At 37.9% G+C, this 14918-nt stretch overlaps 1 protein-coding gene across 2 annotated transcripts in view; it reads right to left on the reverse strand.

The window, feature by feature from the left end:
- ci (transcriptional activator cubitus interruptus) overlaps positions 1-14918 on the reverse strand; it is a 177489-nt gene that overhangs the window by 20022 nt on the left and 142549 nt on the right. For both annotated transcript variants that reach the window (XM_012284571.2, XM_076534041.1), the window contains exons 2-4: positions 10348-10616; positions 9374-9463; positions 1395-1592 (exon numbers count right to left, since the gene is read on the reverse strand). In XM_012284571.2, coding sequence (XP_012139961.2) covers positions 1395-1592; positions 9374-9463; positions 10348-10616 — 557 coding nt within the window. The remainder of the gene's footprint in view (positions 1-1394; positions 1593-9373; positions 9464-10347; positions 10617-14918) is intronic.

The raw sequence follows: 14918 nt of genomic DNA on the forward strand, positions 1-14918 counted from the left end.
GGAATTTTATGGAAGTTCTTTATAAGCCACTTATTACCCTGACATGTTAAGTTCGTTGAAAATTGTAACAAATGAACTTTATTTTTAATAAACTTTACAGACTGCTTTGACGATAGTTTGCTTTTATTAATTCAGTTATTGCAGTAAGTAAATTATTGAGATTTTATGCAAGCTAGTAATGCATTATTTTAACACTGCAATTCACAGTGCGTCAGACTTAGAGATGCTACTGAATTTTATTCTCAACAGACCTCATCGTTTGTTCTGACAAAATTTACCCAGTTTTTTAATTACATTTTAAAGTATTTAACAAAATTATTCATCGATGAATAAGTTGAAATGTCCCTCATGAAATGAGTTATTAGTAAGATAAATTTTTAAGGATAAGTTCGTGCGACAGCCGAATGCTGACGCCACGATCAACATATCAAAATGGCGGCCAACGTACTATAAGTGCAAACAACTGTTTCACATAAAGTCTCATATCATTCTTTTTTATATAACATTGTTTTTTGTGACCACTTCAAAATTGTCTGTATACAACAAAATCTTCTATTACTCCTCTTTTTATAATATTTTTCTTCTGTGATCATTTTGAAGTTGTTCAACAAATGTTTGTATTATGAAACCTCATTATAAGTCCTCTTGTATAATATTTTTTTCTGGGACTACTTTAAAGTTGTTTTAAAAAATGGTCTGTTTATTACAAAGCATCATGTTATGTCTTCTTATAAATATTTTTTTCTGAGACTACTTTGAACTTGTTCTAAAAAATGGTCTGTTTATTAAAAAGCATCACGTTATGTCTTCTTATATAATATTTTTTTCTGGGACTACTTTAAAGTTGTTGTAAAAAATGGTCTGTTTATTAAAAAGCATCACGTTATGTATTCCTGTATAATATTTTTTTCTGAGATTACTTTAAAGTTGTTCTAAAAAATGGTCTGTTTATTACAAAGCATCATGTTATGTCTTCCTGTATAATATTTTTTTCTGGGACTACTTTGAACTTGTTCTAAAAAATGGTCTGTTTAATACAAAGCATCATATTATATCTTCTTATATAATATTTTTTTCTGGGACTGCTTTAAAGTTGTTCTAAAAAATGGTCTGTTTATTACAAAGCATCATATTATGTCTTCTTATATAATATTTTTTTCTGGGACTACTTTAAAGTTGTTCTAAAAAGTAGTCTGTTTATTAAAAAGCATCATGTTATGTCTTCTTGTATAATATTTTTTTCTGGGACTATTTTGAAGTTGTTCTAAAAAATGGTTTGTTTATTACAAAACTCCTGTATAATATTTTTTTTAGGACCACTTTGAAATTGTTTGACGTAAAATTGATTTAAGAAAGAGTGATAATGCAGTAATTGTTAATGAATGAATATTTACCGGCAGAAAGATGGCCATAGCTGCCGCTCGCACTGCTGCTTCGAGATCCATTGACGATGGAGGCAAGGCTGTTCGGGCTGAATCTGATCATGCTGTCAATATCGAAACGATCCGAGTATGGTGAACTGCTCAGCGCTCGTTTCCGGCTGGCTCTAATGGCGGAAGCTCTTGGACTTCCTAGCCTCGATGATGCTGACACTGCAAAATAAATATTGCGTTCAGAATTAATACTCTTCATATAATTCTGATGTAACTGCAATGATATAAAAAGGAGAGGATGTTATAATTTTAAGATACTACACAGTATAGGATGTTATAAAGATACTTCATGAAGACTTCACTTAGTTCTTAAAAATAATTACACTGCACATGTTCATGCATTTATAATCAGACTGCAAAGTATAAATAAATCATACATACAATGTACAGAATCCGCAAACTAAGTTACACAGTGTACAAAAAGAACAGCGTACAGATTTACAAAAAGTAAATAAATCACACAATGTACGAGGCAAACCATAAATAAATCATAGAACAAGATCCGCTATTAAATAATTTCCGTTTACTCCGCAGCCTCCGATAAATCATAAACGTAGCAGTGTTCGAACTCCTCGTTTTCTCAAAAGCTAAAACAGTTACAATAAATTGAAACGTACGATCAGATAGCTCCGTCATCGAAATAAGAGAAATGGCTACCGAGTCCCTTGCTTCGCAGACGCAGGTACCGCGAGTGGTTAATCAATTAATTCATCCTCGCACGATGTTCGATTACTCGAATGATAAAAAAAGAAGCGAAGTAAAAAGTCGAAGCTGTCACTCCAGGAAAAGGTGAACAACTCCCGGCACGATAATCGGCAGGCATTAAAATCTGCGGAGGTTCGTTAGCTCGCCGCCACGAATATTGGCCGGCGGTGAACGGGAATCCTCCGAAGGGAATATAATAAAGTCGATGCTCATCGAACAGTCGATTTGCAACGCGAACACGGCCGACAAGTTCGCGAATATTCCACGTGAAAACCGGCGTGGTGGAACCAGTTCAATTAAGCGCTACGAATTCTCGCGGCTCGTACTACCAAGAAATATTCCAAGGGTAGATTCCTTTATTTTTCTTCGGAGTCTGCTTTTTGGTACGCGCGCTCGTAACCAGGTACAGTCAACGGCAAATCAGGCTTCCCTAGGGAAATGGCAACCGAGTGTGAACTGGTATTCGCTTCTAGTCTTTTACGGACATTTTAGTGATGGGACGGACAGTTTAGGGATGGGACATATGAGGATGGGATATTTGGGGAGGGATTAAAAATTTGAGGGCACAGTAGTTTGACTATTCTGGGATTTGGTAAGATAGTGATGTGGGCATCTAGGGATTTTGGAAGATAGGAATTAAGTGAGATGGGAATTTGGGAATATAGCTGGTTGGGGATTCAAGAATTTGATATTTTAGGGATTTGGAGATTCGAGATTGGGGATCTAAGGAATTGGGAATCTTGAGATTTGAGAATTTAGGGAATTGGGATGTATGAAATTGAGAATCTTGGGAATTGGGATCTATGGAATTGGGGTTCTTGGGAATTTGGAATCTAGGGAATTGGGGATTTAGGGAATTGGGATCTGGGGATTTGGGATCTATGGAACTGGGGAGCTTGGGAATTTGGAATCTAGGGAATTGGGGATTTAGGGAATTGGGATGTGGGGATTTGGGATCTATGGAATTGGGGAGCTTAGGAATTTGGAATCTAGGGAATTGGGGATTTAGGGAATTGGGATCTGGGGATTTGGGATCTATGGAATTGGGGAGCTTAGGAATTTGGAATCTAGGGAATTGGGGATTTAGGGAATTGGGATTTGAGGATTTAGGATTTATGGAATTGGGGTGCTTGGGAATTTGGAATCTAGGGAATTGGGGATTTAGGGAATTGGGATTTGAGGATTTAGGATCTATGGAATTGGGGTGCTTGGGAATTTGGAATCTAGGGAATTGGGCATTTAGGGAATTGGAAATCTAGGGAATTGGGAATCTATGGAATCGGGAATCTATGGAATTTGAAATCTTGGGAATTGGAAATCTAGGGAATTTTAAATCTTGGGAATTGGAAATCTAGGGAATTGGGAATCTATGGAATCGGGAATCTTGAGAATTGGAAATCTAGGGAATTTGAAATCTTGGGAATTGGAAATTTAGGGAATTTGAAATCTTGGGAATTGGAAATCTAGGGAATTTGAAATCTTGGGAATTGGAAATCTAGGGAATTTGAAATCTTGGGAATTGGAAATTTAGGAAATTGGAAATCTTGGGAATAGGAAATTTAGGAAATTTGAAATCTTGGGAATTGGAAATTTAGGGAATTGGAAATCTAGGGAATTTGAAATCTTGGGAATTGGAAATTTAGGGAATTTGAAATCTTAGGAATTGGGAAAGGGAATTTGAAATCTTGGGAATTGGAAATCTAGGGAATTTGAAATCTTGGGAATTGGAAATTTAGGGAATTTGAAATTTTGAAAATTGGAAATCTAGGGAATTTGAAATTTTGAAAATTGGAAATCTGGGAAATTTGAAATCTTGGGAATTGGAAATCCTGAGAATTCACAAAACATTCAGAAACTTCTAAATTTATAAATTGAAAACATAGAAACCCTAAAGAGTCGAAAATTCATAACTCCAAAAAATGAATAAATTAATAAATGAAAATATTTGCAAGTTTATACAAGTGTACATGTCCCAAGGAAATCCATGTTGCACCTGAGTGTACGTATACGGAATACGAGCGTAGAAGCCTGTTGGAGAGACACGAGGCGAAAAGGAGAAGAAAGAGCAAGAGAGACGATTCTGCGGCCAGAACGTTTTAGCGGCGATTTGCCTGCGACCGCAAGCCAACGACGTAATATACAAACCACTTTCTTAAAGCTCGTGGTGGCGGCATTTGCTTGTAAGTACGAGGCATCATTGGTTCTCCGCTTCTTCGCCTCCTCGCTTCTTGCCTCCTTTTATTTTCAACCGATGATATACTTTTTTCGCCCCTTTATTATCTACGCTCTTTTTCATCCTGTCTTAAGCGTTTTTATTGTTGTATATTTTAATCCCGGTGATGCTTGTGGCCACTTTTTTACCACGGACGGTTGTTAACGTATCTGTTCTTCGTTTTCTGGATGATGATCTTTCTGTCGGTGGGTAAATCAGATAGGGTACAGGTTTTGCTTTTTTGCAATTTTGGAATCGTAGATTTTTAGAATTGTAGAATATTAGGAGTATAGAGTTGTAGAATTTTGAAAATTGTAAAGGTGTATGATTGTAGAATTGCGTGATTGTAGAGGAATAAGATTGTAGAATTATACAATTGTGGATTTTTAGAATTTTTAAACTTTGAAGTTCTGTGACTTTGCACTGCTGAAACTCAGTAAGTTGCAGATTTTGATTTTGACAATTTAAAAAATCAGTAACTTTAGAATTTTGAGACTTCTCAACTTTGCCATATTAGAACTTCACATATGAATCACTCCACATATGAATTTTGTAATTTGAGGTCTTCGAAAAATTAAAAAATCCTACCTTCATAATTTCAACCCCCCACAATTTTTTACTTTAGAACCTCCAGCAAAAATTTCAAAATGAAACTCGAATACTTAGAGTCCCTAAAAGTATGCCTAAAACTATGCACCTCAATGCTCCCCCTTCTTCAATTCTTCCCCCTACCTTAATTCTTCCACCTTCTATAATTTACAACGTTTTGATCCGACCCTTATCGCTTAACCAAGAAGTTTGTCATCATCCGCAATCTCATTCTCCCTTTTCTACCTCTGGTTCCCGTCTATCCTCTATCTGTTCGTGTCGTCTCACACGAGCAACGCGATACACAGAGAGAAGAGGTTCGAGGCAGCTCTTTCTCCTCGGTTTCCACTCGGTTGATCGCTCGTTCGCGCACAACGGGTGTAGAGTTACTCGCGGTTGAAGCTTCGCTTCTTCTTCGTCCTCTTCTCGTGGTCCCTGCTCGACGTGCTCTTTTATCCCCTCGCCCGGTTATTAATTCGAGCACTGATCAAATTTACGGCGGTGAGCGAAGAAAAAACGAGTAAACAAGAAGAACGGCTGCCATGCGGTTTTTCCGCATGAGTTCGGACGTTTAAGGTTCCTCCATCTTGTGATCGAGGTCGAACCTCGTCTTCGTCTTTTCAATTATTACGCATTCCTTTATTGACGATTTTTGTGGATTTTTTTCTTTAAAATTACATTTGTAATTTTAAACTTCAGTTTGCAAATTTTATTTGTTGTTAATATTTCTTTTTATTTATTTTTTGTATTTTTGTATACTTGTGTTTCTTCATTTTGGGAGAAATTTATTGTTAATTTATTATAAAGTCATTTTTGAATTTTTAAACTTTTAATTATACCAAAATTCTATTGTTATAAATTTTCTAGGTTTATAGATACTCGTAGGTGCAATAGGTAAATGATCATTAAATTCTTTTTATAAAAACCATATATATAGTTCACTGGTTATATTTTTCTTAAAAAAGCAATATCTTCTTCATTGATTAAATTTAAAAAAAAAAGCAATATCTTCTTCACTGATTAAATTTTTCTTGAGAAACCAATATTTTCTTCATTAATTAAATATTTCCCATAAAAGTCTTATTTTCTTCATTGATTAAATTTGTTTTAAAAAAGCAATATTTTCTTCATTGATTAAATTTTTCTTAAGAAACCAATATTTTCTTCATTGATTAAATTTAAAAAAAAAAGCAATATCTTCTTCATTGATTAAATTTTTCTTGAGAAACCAATATTTTCTTCATTAATTAAATATTTCCCATAAAAGTCTTATTTCCTTCATTGATTAAATTTGTTTTAAAAAAGCAATATTTTCTTCATTAATTAAATATTTCCCATAAAAGTCTTATTTCCTTCATTGATTAAATTTGTTTTAAAAAAGCAATATTTTCTTCGTTGATTAAATTGTTTCTAAGAAAGTATTATTTTCTTCATTGATTAAATTTTTGTTTAAAAAAGTAAAATTTTCTTCACTGATTAAATTTTCCTTGAGAAACCAATATTTCCTTCACTGATTAAATTTTTCCTAACAAAACCATATTTTCTTAAGCAATTAAATTTTCTCTCAGAAGAGCCGCAGTTTTACTCCTGGCTACCGCAGTTACTCCTAAAGCAATCGTTAATTATAGTATATCTCCGAAATGAATTCGAAGATAACGTTGAATATCAAGAGGTTTCAAGAGGTGACGCAGAAGACTCGCAATTGGTCGGACTTGCTTCTCGATGCACTTTTTATGCAGGTAGATCGCCTTATCTGCAGGATGCAAAGGGTTGGTCTGCTCGTCGAAAGAGGCTCGGACTTTAATGAATATGCGAACGATTCACAGCATCTCCCCGCAGCCCGTGCGTCCTCGTGACCCACGACCCTCTGGACTCTACACGCTCCGTACGTTCCAACCCTCGTCCCCTCGGCGTCCCTCCGCGGACAAACATGGGATTGAGACATGTAAATTGGTGCAATCGGCCACTCCGATCGGCGCGGCTCATTCGACGCTACTCGCCGCACGCTATCGTCCTACTGCTTGGTTCAAATCATCGAGACCGTCATCTTTGCAAACTATCCATTTTCTGTTCATCTTTCAAACTTTCATATACTAAATAATCTTTAGATCGTAAAACTTCTTACTTTGTATCTTAACATTTCTAGATACCAATGTCGTTGTATAGAAGTCACTGTATTGATATATTCAAAAGTTCAATGAGTCTATCATTATAATTCTGGATTAAAAAATTTTTATGTCGTGAAAAATACCTTGGTTGATATGTTCAACAATTTTGGAAGTTTAGTATGCATATGTATATTCTAAAATTTCAGAGATTCTTGCTTAAATTCTATTATTCCCTAGATCCCAATATTTCTTGCAATCAAATAGCATCTGGATCCTAATATCAGCTTGATCTTAATATCCCCTGGATGCGAATACCACCTGGATCTTAACATCCGTCATATCCCAATATCCCACATGTAGCAATATCTCACATATCCCAATATCCCACATGTAGCAATATCCCACATATCCCAATATCCCACATATGCCAGTATCCCACATATCCCAGTATCCCACATATCCCAGTATCCCACATATCCCAGTATCCCACATATCCCAATATCCATCATATCCTAGTATCCCACATATCCCAGTATCCCACATATCCCAGTATCCCACATATCCCAGTATCCCACATATCCCAGTATCCCACATATCCCAATATCCATCATATCCCAATATCCATCATATCCCAGTATCCCACATATCCCAATATCCATCATATCCCAGTATCCCACATATCCCAGTATCTCACATATCCCAGTATCCCACATATCCCAATATCCATCATATCCCAGTATCCCACATATCCCAGTATCCCACATATCCCAATATCCATCATATCCCAGTATCCCACATATCCCAATATCCATCATATCCCAATATCCCACATATCCCGATATCCCACATATCCCGATATCCCACATATCCCGATATCCCACATATCCCGATATCCCACATATCCCGATATTCCACATATCCCGATATCCCACATATCCCAGTATCCCGCATATCCCAATATCCCGCATATCCCAATATCCCACATATCCCAATATCCCACATATCTCAATATCCCCCAAATCCCAATATCTGCCAGGTTCCAACACCCCAATATCCCTTAGATCTCAACATCCCTCAACCCCAATATTCCTTCGACCCCAGTATCCCCAAGATCCCCATATTCTCCTTATATTCCTATAAACACCGACTCCCTATGAATTCCCCTATGAACTCCCATATAAACTCCCCTATGACCTCCCTTATGAACCCCCCCCCATAAACTCCCCTATGAACTCCCCTATGAACTCTCCTATGAACTCCCCTATGACCTCCCTTATGAATTCCCCATAAACTCCCCTATGACCTCCCTTATGAACCTACCTATGAACTCCCCTACGACTCCCCACGAACACCAAGAAAGTTCACGATCGAGGGTAAATAATAGTTGTAATTGTGGTGAGGTTAGGGCAGAAGGAGAAGACGAAGAAGAAACGTGAGACAACCTGTAGGGTAGGCGCTAAGGTGTTAATGAGGTCGTGTCGCTCCGAGTCGATTCAATTATGCGCCGGTGGCGACTAACGAGGCCCCGTTTACCCTTTCAGTCGTCTTTTAGCCTCTCGGCCTCTTAACCGGTCGATCTCCTACCTGCTGCTAGCTCTGCTACACCTACGGCCAGCCACGAGTACCGTGCATATCAGGATCTTTCATTAGATTCACTTGTCGTCCTCGAACCTCATCGCTGAAAAAATTCTCTGATTTCGTTCAAGGAAATCGTATACTCGCTCTCGGATTCCATCGCGTCTCTCTCTTTTGAAAATGTATAGGGTGGTCACTTTGACATTCGCGTTCTTAGGTGTTTAATGTTCTTTGTGGTTTATAGCGCAAGTTCATTTTTTTGTAGCTAGTTTTGGTGGTATTTTGGGGACTTTGCTGTGGTATTTTGGGGACTTTGCTGTAGTATTTTGGGTACTTTGATGTGAATGTGGATGAAGTAGTATCTTGTTTACACTTTGTCATTTTGTGTTATTTGTCTGATGACATTATTCATTTCTTTTTTATTTTTTTTTCAGTTTATAGATATTTATGGTATGATTGTTTATTTCTCTGGTCGTTAGCTTGCGGTGTTAATATTTATCAACATATTATATATAATTATACAATTTCTATTTATGTGACATGTTTAGAAACACATTTTATTATAACGAAAGAATGTATTAAAGTTAGAAATAATTTTGTAAATTTTCTTTTAGCAATTTGCCATTACTTAAAATTCAGAAGATGATCACTGAGTTTCCAAATGCAAGAACATAATTTACTTATGAATTCTATTATATTAGAACAATATACGAAATCCAGCAATAACTGAAAATTAACAATAAATAGCTTACCGTCGATGGAAAAAGGGAATTCCGAGGAAGCAAGGGTGCTAGCTGGCCCCGCTGCATGCAGAAGGTATTCGGGCCCCAAACCACCCAGTCCTGAGAACAAACCGAACAAAAGAATTACGTACAATTATTCATAATAAAGCGAGAGAAAATCTTCCATGTAATATAACGTTCTCAAGTGGGAAGTATGACAGAGTTTAAAGAGGTTGATTCTCAAAGAGATCCTTCCGGCGGAAATGCGGGCCCTTTTCTTTCTCTCGTAGGTATTCTATGACCCTTATTACGTTCATCAAGTTTGATATATTGTTCTAGGTTCGTACGTTACGTTAATTGTATCATATTCATTTATTTATTGAGGACTAAAGACATATGTACATTATTCAAAATATACGTCATCAAATAAAACATATATGTATACATCATTTGTTAATGTTATAAGATTTTCTTAATTTTTAAGACTTCTTTTTGATGTATTTTATTATTGATTATTTAACTGATTTAAAAAATTTGTTTTTGCCTGTATATTATTACAATGTAATTTATATTTAATTTATTACAATTTTTATACAACTCGAGTAATCTCATGTGTTCAATTTTTAGCCCCAGGTTTTATCAACCCTAACATCTTTTTCAACAATCTCCATTTGTCTCAATATCCATTTAACGTGAACAATTAATTAATTTATCAAACTCCATAAACATCAACTATAAATTACAACATTTCAAATAAAAATATTCATAACTTCCCTTATTCTAAAAATTCAGAAGTTCTTTCATCTTTCTGCTTCCAAGATATCATGGATAATTTTTCCCTTCCTCCTAATAATATTTAAACACAACCCTCTTCATCAATTTTCCTCTCAACACCCAATCAGACCCAAGTGGCACTCACCACAGGGAATAAATTTCGTGGCGGTTGAAATTAGGCGACGTGTCGTTCTAATTATCTCCGAAGAAATAGAGGAGAAGGTAATTACCGTGTAACGAGGCGTTGGGACTGTGCGTGGAGGCCTGAAGCTGGTGGTAAAGGTGGTCCATGTAGTTGAGCCGGTAGGCGGGATGCAGGGCCGTATGCTCCGAGAGGGGGTGACTTCTGCGGAGGAAATCACCGCCGGAAGTCCCGTTGCCGGCTGCCCCGCCACCTCCGCCCCCACTCCCACCCCCGCCCCCTCCGCTGGCACCACTTCCTGCTCCTCCACCGCCCCCGGTTCCTGCGCTGCCGATCGCCGTCGTGCTGCTTGTCAATCTGCAAAAATAAATATTCTATAAATATCTTGTTTCAAATTTTAATACATTTTAAATTGCTCATTTATACTGCAATTTTGCAGTACCAATTACTAATTGGTTGTCTGTGACCTATTACTAATTTCAACCCCAAAGAGGACGTCAAATTATTTATTTTTAAATTCAAAATAAATTATGAGAATATATAAATGATAGAAAATATATAAACCAGCTTATGCAATGACTCTTTAAATAATTTTCTGAAGCACTAATTGAAAATAAAAAATGTAAAATCCATCATTCTTGGAGTCTATTAGTGTTAAACACATAATTTACAAGTTCGAAAATGTAATGTATGATAGAATAAAAATTGTGTGAATCCGCAATAAATAAAAACCGCAAAAATTCTAACTCCATCACTCTGACAGAGTCCATAGTGTTAAAAACATAATTCATAAATTTGAAAGTATAATGATAGAATAAAAATGGTGTAAATCCGTAATAAATAAAAACCGCAGGAATCCCAAGTTTACGACAGGGGAAGAGTATCATCAAATTTAGCTTAAACATCAAGGTTACGAAGAACAGTTATCCAGAAAGTGTCGGTGAATGACGGTACTGTTGAAGAGGAGGACATCACTCAAAAGCAGCCTAGCGGAATTAATCATCCGTAGAGGACAATGCAAAAAGAGAGGAACGGTCGTTTGACGAATGAAATTACGACACGCTCAAAGCCAGGACAAATGGCGCGTGTCTCTTCGTCAAACATTCTATTTTCGCCGCGTCGTCGTCGGGGAACAGGTGTCTTCTAGCGAAAGAGGTCTCTTGTTTCATCCCCATCGTTCGTCGAAAACGCGACGGATACTTTTTTTCCCGTTTCGAGGACAAAAGATGCTCGAGAAGAAGAACGGGGATGAAAAGTACGTCTGTGAATCCGAGAAACGATGCCCGTTCGTCACGCGCGGAATATGGGGAAACGACGCGTGTCCCGCGTCTTTGGTCGCGTTACGTTTACTTCGGAGACTGTCGGACACTCCTGAAATTCTATTTGCATCCAGTTACCGATGATGGATCGACAATTTCGCGTGCGAGTAATCATTAGTTGAGAACTGCGGACGCGTACACTTGGCACTGACGATTGCGATTATTGTTGGGTGTTGGTTAGAATCTAGGGAATTTGGAATTTTGTGGATTTAGGAATTTGAGAATTTGAGTTGGTCACTAAGGAAGTTAGTATTAAGTAATTTTAAATAGATTCACATTCATAATTAATACAAATGATACATTAGCTAAAGAAATAAAATTCATTTATTAATTAATTTTACGTCGTACGTAGTTATATTTCAGAACATAAGATCCTTCAATTGAAGAATTGATTAAGTTATTAAGAGTCCTGCCCCGTATCTCTGCATACTTTTTTGTCGCAGGTTCGAGCCCGCTGGACTTGTCTTTCCACGTTACGTTTTTCATTTTTTTTTTCTTTTGCAATAATTTAAATAATTTAATTTTGTGATAATGCAACAGAGTCTTTATCTTTGACAAATTCAATCGCAGCGTCTTTCTTCTCCTTTCGTTATTCCCTGTTCAAATCCTATCATCAATTAAACCAGTAAACGTAGTCGAAATTATGCCGTGTTTGGTCTCATTTTAATCGGAAAAATGTCAAGAATTAATTGGTAAAAGTTTGATAACGCAAAAGTCAAAAATAAAAAAGTTTTGTATTTGCATTGGTGAGTCTCACGGATATACTTGAATCGCGGATCATATTACACTTCTCGGCGCGCGAGCTTCAACGGTGTCGCGAAGGGGCTTCCCCCCACTGATCATTTTTTTGCGCGTCTCGCGTGGACCGCAGATCGCGAACTGGGCACCGCGACCACTAGGTGGCCAGCCACGAATTGTTTTTCTCACAATTATAATAGGCCCTCGCGCCTATATTAAAGGACCGCGAGAAAGAAACGACGGCATGTTTCCGATTCACGTATATGGTCTTTACCTATACGTTGAAAGCGGAAACATGCTCACACTTTTATGTTAGGGGATAGCAAGTTGGTTTCATACTCGCGCCCCTAAGTGTCCCATTTTGGGAATCTCTATTGAGATCCCATTTTTGAGAAGCAGTCTGCTGCTGACCACCGATGACACACACCTTGCCCTCCGCCCCTGCTTAGTAGGTGCTCACCATGGTGACATCCCGATGGAAGCTTCCGTCCCTGACCCAATAGGTGCCCCAAACCCCTGAACGCCCCACACACTACACTGTCCCAAACCCTGGAGTGCCCTGACTCCTGAACACACCCCATACCCCAAAAATGCCACACACTACTAGGTATCCAAAACCTAGTGGAGTGCCCCAACCCCCAAACAAACCACACACTAATTGTCCAAAATCCAGTGGAGTTTCCCAGGACTCCTGGATGCCCCACATCCCTAAATACCCCACACTACAAATTGACAAATATTATTACATGTATTAAATACCATTGTACATGTACACTATTAATTGCAGATGTTTTGTATCCTATGAATATAGACATGTTTAACAATTATTTAAAAACACTTTGAATCTATATTAATATTATTACAAAAGAAAAAAAAATGAAAAATACAACATGGAAAAAAACAAGTCCTATCCTAAACAATCTTAAATACAATTTGAAAATTTACCAATTAAAAATTTTGTAAAATAATTGCTTCAAGAACTTCCAAATCCCAAAATTTCGATATCAAGAGAGCCATAAATTCTCCACATCAGAAGCTTCATACCAAAAGCGAACAGTAGACTTTATAATTCACCAGCGAAAATGAACTAGCGTTGTCTCAGCCGGCGCAGCACGACTAGAAAAGCACAAAGGGTGAAAGAGTATGCGGCAGGTCGACGAAAAGAGACGAGGCAAGTTTTGAGTGACGATCATTCGCCACGCTCGAAACATCGGGAAATGGCGCGTGTCTGCTACCTTCAAAGATGTTCTCCGAGTCCCGTCGTTAGTGGCTCTTTACGACCACCTCTTTGCGAGCCTCGAGATTCTTCGAGGAATCGCGAGGAACGTCAGGTGGCCTGAGATCTTTATTGGAAACTCGCCGAGCCGCTTGCAATCCGCTTGCAGCTCGCGTCCAGAACTCTGTGAGAAGCTGCAGCGAATCACTGCCAAGGTCGTCTCTTCGGGGAACTTCTTCGACATTCGAGGAAACTTTTCTTGCGACGCGATGGGGAATTGGGATTTTCCCATGGATCTTGATAGATATTTTTTTTTAATTTTGTAACTTGGAAATTTGGGTGGGATTTTAGTAGGATTATACTTAAGGATTTGGGAGGTAAGGTGTTTGGGAGTTGGGGTGTTGAGAAGTGGAGGATTTGGAGACTTTTGGAGCATGGGAGTTGGGGAATTTTGGGTGTGGGGATTTGGGAGTTTAGAGAGTGGAGTGATGGGATTTGGAGAGTTTAGAGGTGGTGAAATTAGAGATTGGGGGATTTGGGAATTTTGGGAGGTGGAGATTTGGGGATTTGAGAATTTTGGAAGTTGGAGATTGGGCAATTTGGGATTTGGGAGTTGAGAGTTTGGGGATATTGGGATTTGGGGCTTGAGAGTTTGGAGATATTGGGATTTAGGGCTTGAAAAGTTGGGGATATTGGGATTTTGGGCTTGAGAAGTTGGGAATATTGGGATTTGGGGCTTGAGAAGTTGGAGATGTTGGGATTTGGAGAGTTTGGAGATGGTGGGATTAGAGATTTGGGGATTTGGGAATTTCAGAAGGTGGAGATTTGGGGATTTGAGAATTTTGGAAGTTGGAGATTGGACAATTTGGGATTTGGGAGTTGAGAGTTTGGGGATATTGGGATTTGGAGGCTGAGAGTTTGGAGATATTGGGATTTGGGGGTTGAGAATTTGGGGATATTGGGATTTGGAGCTTGAGAAATTGGGGATGTTGGAATTTGAGGCTTGAGAAGTTGGGGTGATGGGATTTAGAGAATTTGGAGATGGTGGGATTAGAGATTTGGGGATTTGGAAATTTTAGGAGGTGGAGATTTGGGGATTTGGGAATTTTAGAAAGTGGAGATTTGACAATTTGGGATTTGGGAGTTGAGAGTTTGGAGATATTGGAATTTGGGGATTGAGAGTTTGGGGATATTAGGATTTAGGGCTTGAGAAGTTGGGGATATTGGGGTTTGGGCCTTGAGAAGTTGGGGATGTTGGGATTTGGGGCTTGAGAATTTAGGGATATTGGGATTTGGGGCTTGAGAAGTTTGAGATGTTGGGATTTGGAGAATTTGGAAATATTGGGATTATGATTAGGGTATTTGAAAATTTCGAGGGGTAGAAAT

Source organism: Megachile rotundata, chromosome 7 (genome assembly GCF_050947335.1).
Source record: "Megachile rotundata isolate GNS110a chromosome 7, iyMegRotu1, whole genome shotgun sequence".
Taxonomy (NCBI): Eukaryota; Metazoa; Arthropoda; class Insecta; order Hymenoptera; family Megachilidae; genus Megachile; species Megachile rotundata.